Source organism: Diceros bicornis, unplaced genomic scaffold (genome assembly GCF_020826845.1).
Source record: "Diceros bicornis minor isolate mBicDic1 unplaced genomic scaffold, mDicBic1.mat.cur scaffold_333_ctg1, whole genome shotgun sequence".
Taxonomy (NCBI): Eukaryota; Metazoa; Chordata; class Mammalia; order Perissodactyla; family Rhinocerotidae; genus Diceros; species Diceros bicornis.
The window spans coordinates 242,212-257,683 of NW_026691204.1; the positions used below are offsets into that span (position 1 = coordinate 242,212).

Here is a 15,472-nt window from a genome sequence, read left to right on the forward strand (position 1 = left end):
CTTTCCTTCTCTCACCCCTAGCATTTAATTCACCAGCCAAATCCACTAGTTTTACCTTCAAAACATGTTCAGAATCCAATTACCTCTTATCAATCTCCACTGCCACCATGTTGGCTCCCTTGGATTATCGCAAAAGAGTCTAATTGGGCTCACTGTTTCTATCTTTGCCTCCATACAGTTAGTCTCAACAGGGCAGCTAGAGTGATCCTTTTATAATATGTGTCAGATCTTGTCACTTTTATACTCAAAGCCCTCCACTGATGCAGAGTGAAAGCTAAAGTTCTTATAATGACCTATAGGGTCCTACCAGATCTGGCCCTCCACCATCTTTCTGACCTCCTCTCCTACCCCTACTACTTTCCCTCTGCTTCCTCTGTGCCTGCCACACTGGCTCCTTGCTGTTCCCTGAACATCCTGGGTAAGCTCCTGCCCTAGAGCCTTTGCACTGGCTATTCCTTCTGTCTGAAATGCTCTTCCTGCAAACACCTGCATGATTACTCCCTCATATCCGTCAAAGTCATCTGTCAGTGAGGCCTTCTCTAGTCATCTTTTCTAGAACTGCAATGTCCTCATGTCCACCTTCCCAGATATTTCCTCATCTGCTTTTTTCTTCACAGCACTTATCACTCTCTAACACATTACACACTTTACTTAGTTTTTGTGTTTACTGTCCATCTCCCGCGGAAGAATATCAGCTCTATGAGGTCAGGAATTTTTGTCTGCTTTTTTCTTTTGTTTTTTGTTGTATCAGTAACACTCAGAATACTATTTGGCACACGGGAAACACTTAATAAATATATGCTGAATAAATGAAGAAGATTTGCAAGACTAAAGGCAAACATCAAAGCTCATAACATAAAAAGCATCATATTTCTGACCTAACTGCTCAACTTTAATAATAAATATTGATGTATTCTTCTTTTATCATGTATTCTGCTGGTCAGTTAAATACCTATTTCTAAGGGTGGTAGTTACACATAAGCAAAATAGGCACACCTGGTTGGACTTTACTGATCTTTAATTTTTGTGTGCTATGAACTTCTTTGGAAGTCTGTCAAAAGCCGGAGACACACTTCCTGGGAAAATACACACACCTAGATACTATTATATTGAATTTCTGAGGGTTCATAAATTTCCCCGACGTCCAACTATGCTGACAAACATCATATGATGTCAGGGATACCAAAAACGATCCAAAGCTTTAATGCCCTCTCTGCCAGGCCAGCTTGAAACTTTATTACTCAAATCTGAAGCACTCTGGTATCTATCAAATCCCATACATCCCAGTCTAATGGCAAATATCACCAATACTTAATAGTACAGAGTAACCTAAAACCACATAAAAGGACTGTTCTAACGTGAGGCTTTTACACCAAGTACTACACCGTCTGTGTAGCTTTTTCTTAAGCATAAATGGCAGCAGGTCAGGTGGAGCCACCATAATTGTTGAAGGCTTAGTTAAAAATGGCTGTCCTGATAGACATTTGATATCCTAGACAAAGTCAGTTACGCTATTTAAATTTTACATGTGAAAAATTCTTGCCATCTCAGAACATTACCAAGTACCAAAGGCTTTAAAAAGAACACTTACAGTCTACTCACACTGGTATATAAAATGGTACCCAAGGTTCTAAAAAAGAGATCACTAGCTATAGCATACAAAGCTGAAGAAAATATAAAATCTTGTCAGATGCAATGACATGTTTTAATCTGTTAGGAGATAATGAAGCAATGTAGCAATATTATTATGTTGCTATTTGCTCAAAATAGCCATATGACTTTTTATAAAATCAGTTTCTAAAAGGATTTCCTTCACTCTCTTTCTAAAAAGCTACTATCTGCTCATTTTACCCACTGCTTGCCTCCCTTGCCACTCTTGCACAATCACCCTGCAACCTACTCTGCCTCCAGGCTACTGCCCCTCCACCCCACTAACTCTTCAGGACCTCTGAACCCCTGGCCATGGACTAGGGGCCTATCTCACTCTGACGCCTCCGGCAGCACCAGTGGCTTCTCATCTCTTCAGGGATTTCCTCCCACCTCTCTAGAACTGACTCCCCTTTCTCCTTAACATCCATGCTTCTTAAGGTTTCTGTTGGAGGCACTTGAACTCCATAAAAAGCTCCAGGGATTTCAACTTCACACTCATGACGTGAAGTATTCTGCTAATGTTCTCAAATCTCCTTCCAAAAGACTTCTGCCCTGAGCTTTACACATATCCATCTAACTGCTTCACGGACTTTCCTCCTCTCAGGTGTCCTGTGACCCCTCCAACTCAGTATCTCCAAAATGAACCTCAATTTCTACCTTGTCCTCACCCCAACCTTCTCTACCCCCACTGCTTGCTGTCTCATGAACGGCCCAACCACACTCCCAACTGCCTAAGCCAGACCGGACTTCTCACCTAAGCACTCACTCCATCATATGTCATCAATTTCCAAGTGCTTTATTATTTTATTTCTTTCTTTTATGTTTAATTGCTTATTCAGAGCTGCAACCCTCTGCCTAGACTGATGCTATCTAACCCAGAGGCCCCTACACTCCACTACCAGAGTACAGAGTTCCTAGGTCTTCACCTGACTTCCACAGCATCAACATTTCCTCTAAAACATGGCATCCACTAGCTCATTCCAAGCATCCTTCCAGTCTTGGAACCCTCATTTCACATCCCGTTGATCAGACACGTGTTTGGATTTTTATCTTAATCAGGATTATGAAGAGAGAAAAAAATTACAGTGCAATTCACACAGTGTGCAATACACAGTTCCACACAGCAAGCATCACAGCCTTTATAAAATAATCAAAGCACTGGCCACTCATGATTACATTGGCGTTTGATACACTATAACAACGCACTCAAAGAGGTTAAAAGTACAATCACAGGATCATCACAGCATATTAGAGACAGGAGCAATTTAGCTACTGCAATAGAAACATTTTACCTCATCATCCTTTCTCTTTTTAAAAATGCTATCCTCAACTTCACCAACTGCTAACATGATCATCTGTACTCTTTGCAGACTGACATAACCACTTTCTGTAAGGTAACCCTGTAAGTGATGAAATACATGTAAAATGATCTTCTTATAAAAGCAAATACTTCTGTTTTGAAATTATTCAAGAATGAACTCACCCCAGTTTTGTGAACCACATTTTTGTATATGTTAACCAAACGGTCAATTGCACCTTCCCTGCCACCAGGAAACAAACATTATGTATTAGGACCAGTACGCACTGTAAGCAAGAAGGCTACAACAGTAGTTTAAAAACCCACACAAACACACATACCGAATCTCTAACGACGGCAGGTGAGGAAGGAAGTCATTTCCCACAAAGAAGCACATGAAGACCCAGTCATCAGTGCTCCTCTCGACATCAAATGTGAACGGTAGGCTGGCCATGGTGAGCTCTCTTTCCAAATACTACAACCAAAAAGGAATGCTGCCATTAAAGCTATGAAATGGCACTCTGCTTTAGAGGGCTGATTCAAGTGATTATTGCCACATACCTCACGAAGAACATTAAGACGAAGGAAGATAAACTCTCCTTCTGCACAAGGAAGACTATCTGCAAGTTCATCGTGCTGCAACAAAAGGAGTAAAGATTAAACAAGTCTACTCTAAACCCTGTAATTTTTTTCCAGCCAAACGAACATTATAGCTTTTTTTAAAGCAAGATCCATTTTAATATTACAAGTACTAAATAAAAAAAGAACACACCAAACCATTTTAAAAATAAAAATTACCCATAATCCCAATCATACCTAGACCAGGGATCGGCAAATGTTTTTTGCAAAGGGCCAGATAGTAAATATAGATATTTTAGCCTGTGCGGGACACACAGGGTCTCAGTTGCATATTCTTTCATGTTTTATTTTGTTTTTACAACCTTTTAAAAATATAAAAACCAGGGCCGGCCCCCTGCATAGTGCTTAAGTTTGGCATGCTCTGCTTTAGCGGCCAGGGTTCGCAGGTTCGGATCCTAGGCGTAGACCTACACCACTAGTCAGCCGTGCTGTGGCGGCAACCCACATATAACATAGAGGAAGACTGGCACAGATGTTAGCTCACGGCTAATCTTCCTTTAAAAATAAAAAATAAAAAATAAAGTAAAAACCATTCTTAGCTCATAGGCCAAATCTAGAGGGCTGGAGTTTGCCAATCTCTGATGGATAGCCAACCAGTATTTTGATGTGTATGCCTCTAGACCCTTCTCTGTGAGCGTACAGTATATTTCTTACCTGCTTTTTTCACTCACTATGTCTTTTAAAGAGGTACTATATTCTTAAAACAGATAGAAACCTCTTTAGAGACTGGATATAATCAAGTGAACCCAAAATATGCAGAAACTAGGAGTAACTTAAAAGTATCAACAAGTTTAAAGTATCAACAAGTTTAATATATTTGATTTGTAGTTCCTTTTAAGAATAACCATTTGAAACATTACTTGTACAAACAAATCATGTGCCATGGACATTATTACCTATGAGACTTAAGCCTCGTATACTTACAAGCTATGTTAGAAAAAGTGGAGAGTAGAAAGAATGAGTACACGCATGCTTTTGAATGTGTCTTTAAAGAGTTTTCAAAGACACATTTCTATGAGAGGGAACAGAGTAAGTAGGTAAAAAATCTAATCAAAAATAGTCTTCTCTTTATTTTAAAAATGAAGCAACCTGAATATATTTAATGCTGTTCAATTATACACTTAAAAATAGTTAAAATGGTATATTTTGTATTATATATATTTTATCACAAAAAAAATAAAATAAAATTTTTAAAAATGAGGCAACTACCATCTCAAATTTCTTACCTTTCCCTTCTTTTCTCTTGGCAAACCTTCACAGTCCTTAACTTCATGTCCAAACTGATTACAAAGAGCACATGGCTTGGGTTTGTTTGGTTTGAATTCTTCTCTAATAATGGTAAAGTTGGGTTCATATGTAGCAAGGCCGAGCATAATGAGATCAGCTATCAATCAACAATGACAAAACACTGAACAGTGAGCACTTTCAGAAGATCCTTACCATAACCAAAGACATAAGACATTACCATAACACAAGACACCAACACAAAGAAAAGCCCAAAGGAGCACACAAACAGAGGCAGCAAAGTCAAAATGCCTAAAACTTCCTAGTAGTTCTCAGCCAACAAGATGTCCCCCAGATACATGGGCCTAGAGTGTAGACTACCACTCAGGAGTCAACACTCGTCCATTTTAAAGGTATGTGCAGCCATATTAAAAGGTAGAAAAATGTAAGAAAAAAATTAAAGATAGGTAAACATTAATCACAGATTAAATAACTCAGTACTAATTTCCTCTCAAACATAAAATCAGCAAGGCACTTTAGAATTTCCAGGCAATCATGAATAATTCATTACTATACACCAACTCATCAACTTGCTACGGTTTAATCCAAGAGACTCAAATTCCAAAGAAGAAACTTACCATCTGCTCCACATAAGCAATGATGAGTGTTTGGGTCATGGTTAGGCTGAGCTAAAGGAGGAGAAAACATATATTTATTATATTTATACCAGAGGAATATCACATTTTACCATTTTCTATATAATGGCTTGTCAATCAGATATTCATAAGTGATTTTTTCCTCTTTGTCTTCTAATGTAATCTATAATTTTATGTTCTCCTTCACCAGGAGCACTAGCATCAGATAAAATAACCTATAAAAGACAGTTTTTAACACTTTCAGCTCATCTCCAATTTTCTAGGACAAAAATCAACAGAACTGAGTATCTTAAAATAAACTGGGATAATTCTATTAAGATGTTATTAATTGGAAATTTTTCTTAATAAGGTGTGTGTGTATTAAACACCAAAACTATTTACTTACCACATGGAATAGAAAATCAAATGTCTGGGTTAAACTTAGCCATTAGCAAAACCGACCAGTCACAAGTCTCCACCATTCTCACTGCCACCTAAGGACACAGCACTGAAGCACACAAACCCTGGGAGCAATCAATAAAAGACACCCAGTAAACACAATTTCCCACACCTAATAACAGGGAAATAGGCTTATGCCCTAAAATCACACAACAGTTTGTTTAAATTTTACGTAAATACTTAGGAGAACACAGTGATTCTTTAAAGGCAGACCCACGACTTTAATTTTGCTATATTTTGATTTCAAATAGAAATTTTCATTTAAAAATTACTTTCATACATAAATAGATATTTTTTAAACCATGAGTACCATTTTATGGCTTCATAGTGACGGTACGAGGACAAAAAATTGGCATTGAGAGAAAATTCGACTGTCTAAAACTGGATCATGCAAGACATCCCATTTCTAATAACCCTGGCAGCCTCTCCTTTCCTCTGACAGTCAACTAGGATTTCACAGGGGGGAAAAAAGAAAAAAATACTATCAGTCATATCAAAGTATAGACTCAAATATCACCTTCATCTTTTTGAAGTACCAAAATGTGAAACTTACTGTCAAATTTTTCCACCCAGGATCATTATTTAAACGATCAGCTATGTAATAGCGAAGGCATTTAGCAAGATGGTCCATGAACTCGGTTCCCTAAAATGATAGAAGGAAATAAATTAAGCTATCATTTAAGAGTTAGCAATAGCCAGCAAAGTCTGAGACTACTTACTGGTGTAATACAGTTGCTGTCAAATCTTTCTTTTATTTCTTCTGGAGGAAGAAAGCCACCTAGAGAAAAAGGCAATGTTTTGTTATCGCCATAAAAAGTGAGGTAAACTACACAATATTAAGCCCAAACAACAAAAACAGTAAGTTCAAATACAAAAAAATGAGAAGTATTGTCACTTGAGGAACAATGTTCCCCTTTCTGGGAAGAAAATAAGATTCCTCTCCTCAAATTTAAATAAAGCTTTAACAGAAGTGTCAAACAATATATAGTACACAAAAGATACTATATTGTTATATAAAAATATAAAAATTATGATGTTCTTCCTAAGGCCCTCTGCAGCAGAATACACACACGGGTTAGGGGTTCTAATTTGATACCAGTTCTTAAAATAAAGGTGCCTTAGAAAAACAAAATTAGGGCCAGCCTCGTGGCTTAGCCGTTACGTGCGCGCGCTCCGCTACTGGCGGCCTGGGTTCGGATCCCGGGCGCGCACCGAGGCACCGCTTCTCCGGCCATGCTGAGGCTGCGTCCCATGTACAGCAACTAGAAGGATGTGCATCTATGACGTACAACTATACACTGGGGCTTTGGGGGGAAAAATAAATAAATAAAAATTATAAAAAAAAAAAGAAAAACAAATTAAAATGCTGAATTTATCACAGCTTATGATAAGAAATAAATGATAAGAAATAAAAATATCAGCTAGAGGGATACAAAAATCCTATTTTTCCCTCTGTATCACTGATTAGCTTTTTCTCAAGACACAAACATATTTCATAACATGTTCAAGAAAGAAGACATCTTTAAAATCAAAGACAATCTGTTATAGATACAAACAGGTTTTAGAGTATTAGTATAAGCTACAGCTAAAAGTAACTATATACTCGCATACTTCTAGCAAATTAAAATAACATAGAATGTATCATAATTGCAGGCTTGACCTGACTACACTATGGTATCCTTTTTCAACTTCCAAGTGTAATATCCTGAGCCAATAAACTGTGGCTTTCCTGGTCTATCATATTGCCCTATGTAACAAAACACCAAACAAACCACTCTGCTACAACCACACCCCATCTCACACACAGGTGTCTTGGGAAAGAACCAGTCAGAGTGGGCATGAAGACCTCTTGACCTTTCTCCTCTCTGAGCTTTAGCCAACTCCTACCTATGTACCCATCAGGAATTTCAAGGCTTTGAAGAATTGCAAAAATGGCCACATCCCACCCCTCCCCTCCTCAAAATTGAGAGAACCCTGGGTACCTCACTGCCTCGGTTCCTGCTACATCAATCTAGACTGACAGTGTGTGTGACTTGGTGAAAGCCTGGAATATGGATCACATCATCCCAGGCCTCCTCATGTAGACCTCTGAGTTCTAAGAGGAAGCAATAGGCACGCTACCAAGACTGATTTGAGGAAAATGTTTACAGAATGCTAGCTTTCTAATAGCCCCCATTAGAAAAAAAGAAGTAAGAAGCACTTAAAATATTTGTTTTACAGATATAGAAAAGTTAGCAGAAGAGCTGCACTTGTCCTGAGAGGGACTGACAATCTGCTCTCCCTACCAGAATTCCCTCCTTGTATTCCCAAGTTTCTCTTTTACTACAGAGTTTGGAAACAAATAGTGAAGAATTCCATTAACAACTTTTCCTCAACAGTGAACATAAATTTTCCTTGCATATTCTGGGATTCTAAGTAAATTAAAACCTTATCTATTTGAAAGAAAAAGTTGCCGCCCCTCCCCCTTCTGCATACATCTTATAAAAAGTCCACCTTCAAGACTCATTTTCTTTACCTTTTGCCAGTATTTCTTCCCTGACTCGCTGCTTCTCTACTGCTGCTTCCATTCCTTCCTTTGATGCTCTGAACCTCCTCGAACGCTGCTGGTTCATTTTAGCACGTGGTTCCTGAAAAACATGTATTTCACATTCACATAATATTATTCAAAATATTTGCAACTAAATCTGCACATTATTTTGAATCAGTTGTTTTTATAAAACTAGTACACTAAAATGGAAAAGGTAAGTAATATGTCTAATAATCCTTTCACGACAGACAGGAGATCCTGAGGACTTAAATTTGGACCAAGAACCTAAAAGCTGAGCTCAGTGAGTGACATATCAAATGGACAAACATCCTATGAAGCCACAGCACTTAACAGTGCAGGCCCCATGACCTAATGCCAATTTCACTGGGTTATGGTGCTTCAAAGCACCCAAGAAGAAAGCTCACTTGACTCAAAGACTCAGCCAGCAGACAATGACTACAGAACCAGAATCAGGAAGAGCTTCCTTCTGTCCTTGCCTAAGAGGAAGGACGGTCTCCAAATGAGATCCACAATGCCCTATAAAAGCAAAAGAAAACTACTTGATCTGTAGGACCCCAAGGCACTTCCATTTTGTACTTCCCACAATAAGCTTCATAATCACCACTCTGTCTCTACAAGCACAGCAGGAGACAGGGAACAAGGTTTTTACCAAAAGTACTTTTAAATCATTCTAACCAAGTGAAATTTAAATCACTGGATAAACCTAAATGAAGTGAACTGGACTGTAAGGTTCTGAAGTTACTGAACTGAGTTTTGGGGTTGGAAGGGACTCTAAAGTATCCTGTCTACAAAAAATAAGTTCTTTTATATTCTCTTTTAAACAGTTCCCTTTTCTGTAAAATGAGACCACCTAATCTAATTCTTTCAAGCACCAAGTTCTATGATCTACATTTATATTTTAAGAAAAAAACATGTTACAGACATGAGCACGTACACAACGCACACAAATATGTACATATTTTATACTTGATCTAGCAGTAAGGGCATACTGCAGTAAAGTTAAAAATTTTCTTCAAGAAACTTAGCTAATGTGAATTGGAATATGCTCCAAATAAGACATATTCCTGTTCCCTTTATTCTTTACTCCACTTTAACTACAACTTAACAAGTTATCAGGTAGCTAAGATTTTTCTTTGAGTAAAGAGAACCTCACAGAAAAGTTAATCTTCTTGGACCCAAAGTTTTCTGGATTTTCAAAATCATTCCATTAGCTACTACAATTGCTAAATCTAAAACATAAAGAGAATCTATTTGCATATGGATAAATAAATTTAGGCTTATGATTTACCTTAATTTTCCTTGAACCCTGGTATATAGTTTGCTAACCAATTATAACCTAAACTACTTGATATTATTATCATAGGTCAGTAAGTTATTCCCCTCTTAAGGTCCTGTGATGACTAATCACAGCCTATAGGATAAAATCCAAACTCCTGAGTGTGGCAGGTAAGGCCTTCTTCAAGTCATCACTCTACTTTCCTTTCCAATCTAAAACTCCTACAGTTGCCCAAATATGTTAGTGTGATCATAGGCATGGAGAGTGTGTTTACCTGCCACATTTGAGAAGTCCATAAGGTCCTCCCTCCCCATATCTGTCCCATCCATCCCCTTCCACTGCCCACCAATCTCCAATTATTCTTTATCCTTCAAGAAATGGGACAAAAGTCACCTCCTCTCTATCTTCCAACTCTCTTAGTAGCACTGATACCTTCTTCCCTCAACATGCTGCATGTGTTATCTAGTGCCTATAAAGCCCATAAATAACTAACTTCACTCATTTATCTAAGTCTCTGTCCCTTTACTGGTAAGCCCTTCAAAAGCAAGGGCAGTCACCAACATCCCCAGCATTTCACAGTACTTGGTACAAAACAGGCATAAAAAGTGTTTGAATGCATGACTGAAGGATGAGGTTTGCTTTCTCAAATTTACCACACTCAATATTTTTCTTTATTTAGCTGACTTTCATTCTAGACACTGGGAACACAGCAAAAACAAAAACGGAAGACTCTAAGTTAATTATTTTAGCACTTACCACTCCATCTATTGCCATGTAGAGAAGTCATCTTGGTCTTACTATATTGAAAAGTCTGTCAATGTATTCAAAAATTGCAACCATCATTTCATCTTCGTTTTTTGGTGCCGGTCTATAATGATAAGCAAACAATGTAATATAATATAGTACTCCTCTGTAACTGGTGATGTCAGTCACAAAAACAGGTTACGTACTTGTCTTCAGGATGAGTACAGGGATGGATGATTCCATTCATATCCAAATACAGATTACCAAACTCCACGTCATTTGGATTAGGTTTACTGGCATCAACAGGAATCTTTACACCATTGCATTATTTTGGCTATGAGGAAATGATAATTAATAGTAGTTTGATTGTTCAAGTCTGAAATTGATATAACCTAGGCTCAGTAAATACCTGTGTTTCATTTCTGAATTGGAAATAAAACACTTTAAGCAATCTTTAAATTATAAGTTATCTTATTCCTTAAAGCAAACTGAAGTAGATATTTCATTTGTAGAAAGGAGACAGCTTCCAACACAAGTTAATCTTCTCTATGTGGGGGATAGTTATCAAATTTCCAAATCATTCAGTTGTCCAAGCGAGAGACCAGGGGAGTCACCTTAGAATTCTTTTCCCTTACCACCCATTCCAATAAGTCCTGTCAATTTAACATGAAAAACGCTAACAGCATCAGGGCATCATCTCTCACCTACAAGACTGGAACAGTCTTCGTATGGACTGCCCGCCTCTAGACTCTCCTGTCTCCAGCCTGCCCTCTATGCTGCCAGAGTTTTTTTTTCTAAAATACAAATGTGGCTGCATCTTAATCTTGCCTGATTCTCCCAGTGATTCCCATAGCGGGTGTAAACCAATGAGCCTGGACCCACCCTAGTCTCCTGTCCCACCACGATATTGTTCAGGTCCAGCCCATCTCGTCTAAGTTCCTGGAAAACGCTCTCATCTCTCAATGTCTTTGCACACTGCTTCCTCTCTCTCAACACCCACTTCCTGAAATCTCAGTAATTTTCCAGGGTCAGACTCAGATCAAATGTCGTTCATTTTATAACGCTTTGTACACATCTCCTAAGAAATGAACTGCTCTTCCTTCTGCATTTCCACAGAATTTTGCTTATTCACTTGTAGCACTTCCATGGTTTTATAATTAATTTGTCATTCTAACCCAGCTACACTGTGCATTCTTCAAGAGGTAAGGACTGTGCCTTACTCACTTCTGGAGGCACTCAATTATACTTTTGTGATAAACATTACCTTTCTTTGTCTTTTTCTCCCAGAGCTTCAGCAGATAATAAGAATATGAGATAGGCTTTTACTGTTACTAATAGTAAAAGTCACTTAAAAAATAATAGTTCCCCAACACATGCAAAGCATCATTTGTAACAGCAAAAAACTGTGAACAATTTAAAAGCCCACTATGTACATGCTATATCATGGATGAACCTCAAAAACATTCTAAGTGAAAGCCAGTCATGAAAGACCACAAAAGATTCCATTTATATGATCCAGAATAGACAAACCTATAGAGACAGAAATAGATTAGCTTTAATCTGAGGGTAGAGGAAAGGGAAGGGAGATAGGAAGTAACCACAAGTGGGTACAACATTTCTCTTGGGAGTGATGTAAATGTCCTAAAATTAGATAATAGTGATTGTTGTACAACTCTGTATATATACTAAAAACCACTGAATTGTTCACTTTAAATGGGTGAACTTTACGGTATATAAATTATATCTCAATAAAGCTATTAAAAATAGATAAATAAACGGTCAACTTAATTAGGGAAAAAAAAGAGCCCAAAGAATGGATTAATAAACTGTGATATGTCCATATAGTAGAATATCAAATAGAAGTGAGATTCAAAAAATAGAGCTGGATGGTCACAAATATATTGCTAAGACAAAAAAGCAAGCTGCAGAAGAACACATACAGGACACCACTTATCCAAAGTCATCACACAGACAAAACAATATTAGGTATTGTTCAGGGATGAATACATACGCAATGAAAGCAAAATTAGAAAAGCAAAGGAATGATAAACACCAATTTCAGGACAGTGGTTATCTTTGAGAGAGAGGGAAAGGAATGAGATTGAGCTTCAGTTTGGATTTATAATTGGGAGAAAAGGATATCAAAGAGATTTAAGGGAAGAATAGGGAAGAAGCTATCAGACAGTGTTCCATACCTCCGTGCTATGAATCAGGAAAGAGGGGTTCAATCAGAAGCAGTGAATGGGATAACTGGTAAGGAAAGCAGGAGGTCAATTTTTGGGGGGTCTATTGAAAAAGATAACCTGATGACCCCCAAACATAACAAAACAAATTCTATGAAGGCAGGAGGCTCTCTGCCTATCCAACTAACCTCTACACTCCAAAGTCCACATTTTCCTCTCTCCTGCACCAAATAGACACCAGACTCAGGAGAATCCACACCCACTTTATTTATGCTCCCCAGGAAGCCAGATAGTTAGTATTTTAGACTTGTTGGCCATATGACCTTAGTTGCAACAACTCATATCTGCCTTTGTAGAGTGAAAGCAACCATAAAGAATACAGACATGAATGGGTATGGCTGTGTTTCAGTAAAACTTTATTTACAAAAACTGTACACTGGCTTGCTAACCTCGGCCCTAGCGCCTAGCACACCACTAGGCATATTGTAGCTCTTCACGGATGTTGCGTATAGCTACATGAGAATTTCTACTTCCACTACCTAGAAAGTATAGCACGGGGAAGGGTGCATGGGGAGGTCCTAACTTTGAGAAAAGAGCTCCAGGCATTCCCAATAAGAAAACTGAACATACTTTCCTCTCAGGAGTTACTGTAGATATAGTCAACACATTAATTACGTAAACTTAGAGTTTCTTTCTTCAAGAGAAGATTTTGATGCTCACCAAAGGAACTCACTCCTCAAGAGCCTTGCCAAACACAAGCCAACGTGTCTCCTGCTGCATTAAAGAGATCCTCAATCAAAGGGCAGCTAAAAGGAGAGCCACTCTGAACCCTAAAAACAATTCATTTCAAAGAACTTTTCACTATCTCTTGGATTTACCAGATGATAAACTGAGCACACACTGCAGCCTTCCCTTTTTACTCCAAGACCACATGAAAGACTAAAAACAAACAAATAATCACAACTGCATAACTGTACTGGAATACCAGAAGAACCCTCTGCGGCTGAGAAACCATGAGGGATGCCTGAAATGTGGAAAACTAGATCTGACAAGATGGAGCACACAGCCTAAAACAGGCAGAGAGGAGTTCGGCAGCCGAGAAGTGGGAGAACACAAGAAGGCTCCAGGCCCAGAGAGGGGGCTCAAGGGATAGTCTCTGGATGATCCATCACCACCAGCAGCAGGAAGAGCCAGGTGGGTCAACCCCTGCACTCTCCTCTCACCCCCTCAGGTCCCACGTGCAGCAGGCAACTGGAGACAGGATTCCCAGAAAACACGGGCGCTTGAGTAGGAAAAGCAGCGCAGTACGCTGGCTCTCTAGCAGTTCCCCAGAGCAACAGGGTGCACATCTACCCAGAGGGCTGGCCGTCCAGCAGTTCCGCCAAGCAGCAATCCCACTTCTCCTCCACTTCACGAAAAAGAAAGGGATCTATTTATCCCTAATAGGCAGTTGGGAAATTATCCTATTTGTACACAAAGATGCCAAGGAATCAAGATAAAGAAGATATTTAAGGGCTGGCCCCATGGCTCAGCGGTTAAGTGCGCGCGCTCCACTACCGGCGGCCGGGGTTCGGATCCCGGGCGAGCACCGACGCACCGCTTCTCCGGCCATGCTGAGGCCACGTCCCACATACAGCAACTAGAAGGATGTGCAACTATGACATACAACCATCTACTGGGGCTTTGGGGGAGAAAAAAAAAAAAGGAGGATTGACAATAGATGTTAGCTCAGAGCCGGTCTTCCTCAGCAAAAAGAGGAGGATTAGCACGGATGTTAGCTCAGGGCTGATCTTCCTCACAAAAAAATAAGTAAATAAAACTGTTTAAAAAAAAAAAGAAGATATTTAAAGAATTAAAGATGGTACAAACATGCAAATAGTGAGTCTGTATAAAAACACACTCCACAGGTTTTGAAATAAACCCCCAAAATGAGTTTCCACCACCTTCCTCTTCCAATCTTATAATAAGGCTTCCGGCTCCTCAAACGTAAAGCTGAAGCCACTCCTGTCAGTGACAGCTAAGCGTATGCATTTTTGTGTGAGCCTGCACAGTATTTAACAGCAGCATTAGAAAACCATGAATCACGCCTGAGGTTCCACTGTAACACTGAGTTCTCACTACTGGAAGTCAGATGCCAAACTACAGCATTTGGTTTTAGATTTCCCTTAAAGCAGCTTGGAACTCAAGAACTGCAAAACATGGGTGATATTTTGGGGAGAAATGGTCAAAAGGCTAAGGAAAATTTCAAATTGCAGCATTTTGGTTAAAAATTCAGGCCATAAATACCGATACAGTTGCCAAATAGAAAATTTTAACATCTTTAGTGATTAGTATTTTTTCAAGTAGTATGTATCTTAGGTCCTCATTTTTATACCGTGTTAGTCAACAAGGACTATTAATTATCACTAACATTTACAAAGCACTTAAAATGTGATAGGCACTGTTCTAAGGGATTCTACTCATGGATTATTCCCCTCTCGCCTCACAAGAACCCTGTGAGGTACAGAGTAGCCCACTTATAAATGAGAACACAAATGCTGAGAGGGATTAAGTGGCTTCTCCAAAGTCACACTACTGCCAAGAGACCCAGCAGTTTGAATCAGAGCTGGGATCTTAACCAGTATGTTAGACTGACTGATTATAATTTCACTAGATTCAACATGAATTTATTGAACATTTATAATGTGCATCAAAGACTACAGCCAGTGCTACAGAGGACACAAAACATGTAAAACGTGTGAAATTGATCCTCGCTCTCTAAGACACAAGATAACACTGGAGAGATCGACTTCCAGCATGACAGCGTGAGTAGCTCTG

At 38.9% G+C, this 15,472-nt stretch overlaps 1 protein-coding gene across 1 annotated transcript in view; it reads right to left on the reverse strand.

Moving 5' to 3' along the window:
• The window catches only part of LOC131402901 (5'-3' exoribonuclease 2-like), a 47,664-nt gene that overhangs the window by 18,652 nt on the left and 13,540 nt on the right, over positions 1-15,472 (reverse strand). The window contains 12 exon segments of the mRNA XM_058537378.1: positions 2,943-3,050; positions 3,134-3,191; positions 3,289-3,422; positions 3,509-3,583; positions 4,813-4,970; positions 5,449-5,501; positions 5,611-5,681; positions 6,458-6,547; positions 6,624-6,682; positions 8,420-8,531; positions 10,485-10,596; positions 10,679-10,806. Of these exon segments, the coding sequence (XP_058393361.1) occupies positions 2,943-3,050; positions 3,134-3,191; positions 3,289-3,422; positions 3,509-3,583; positions 4,813-4,970; positions 5,449-5,501; positions 5,611-5,681; positions 6,458-6,547; positions 6,624-6,682; positions 8,420-8,531; positions 10,485-10,596; positions 10,679-10,806 (1,158 nt within the window).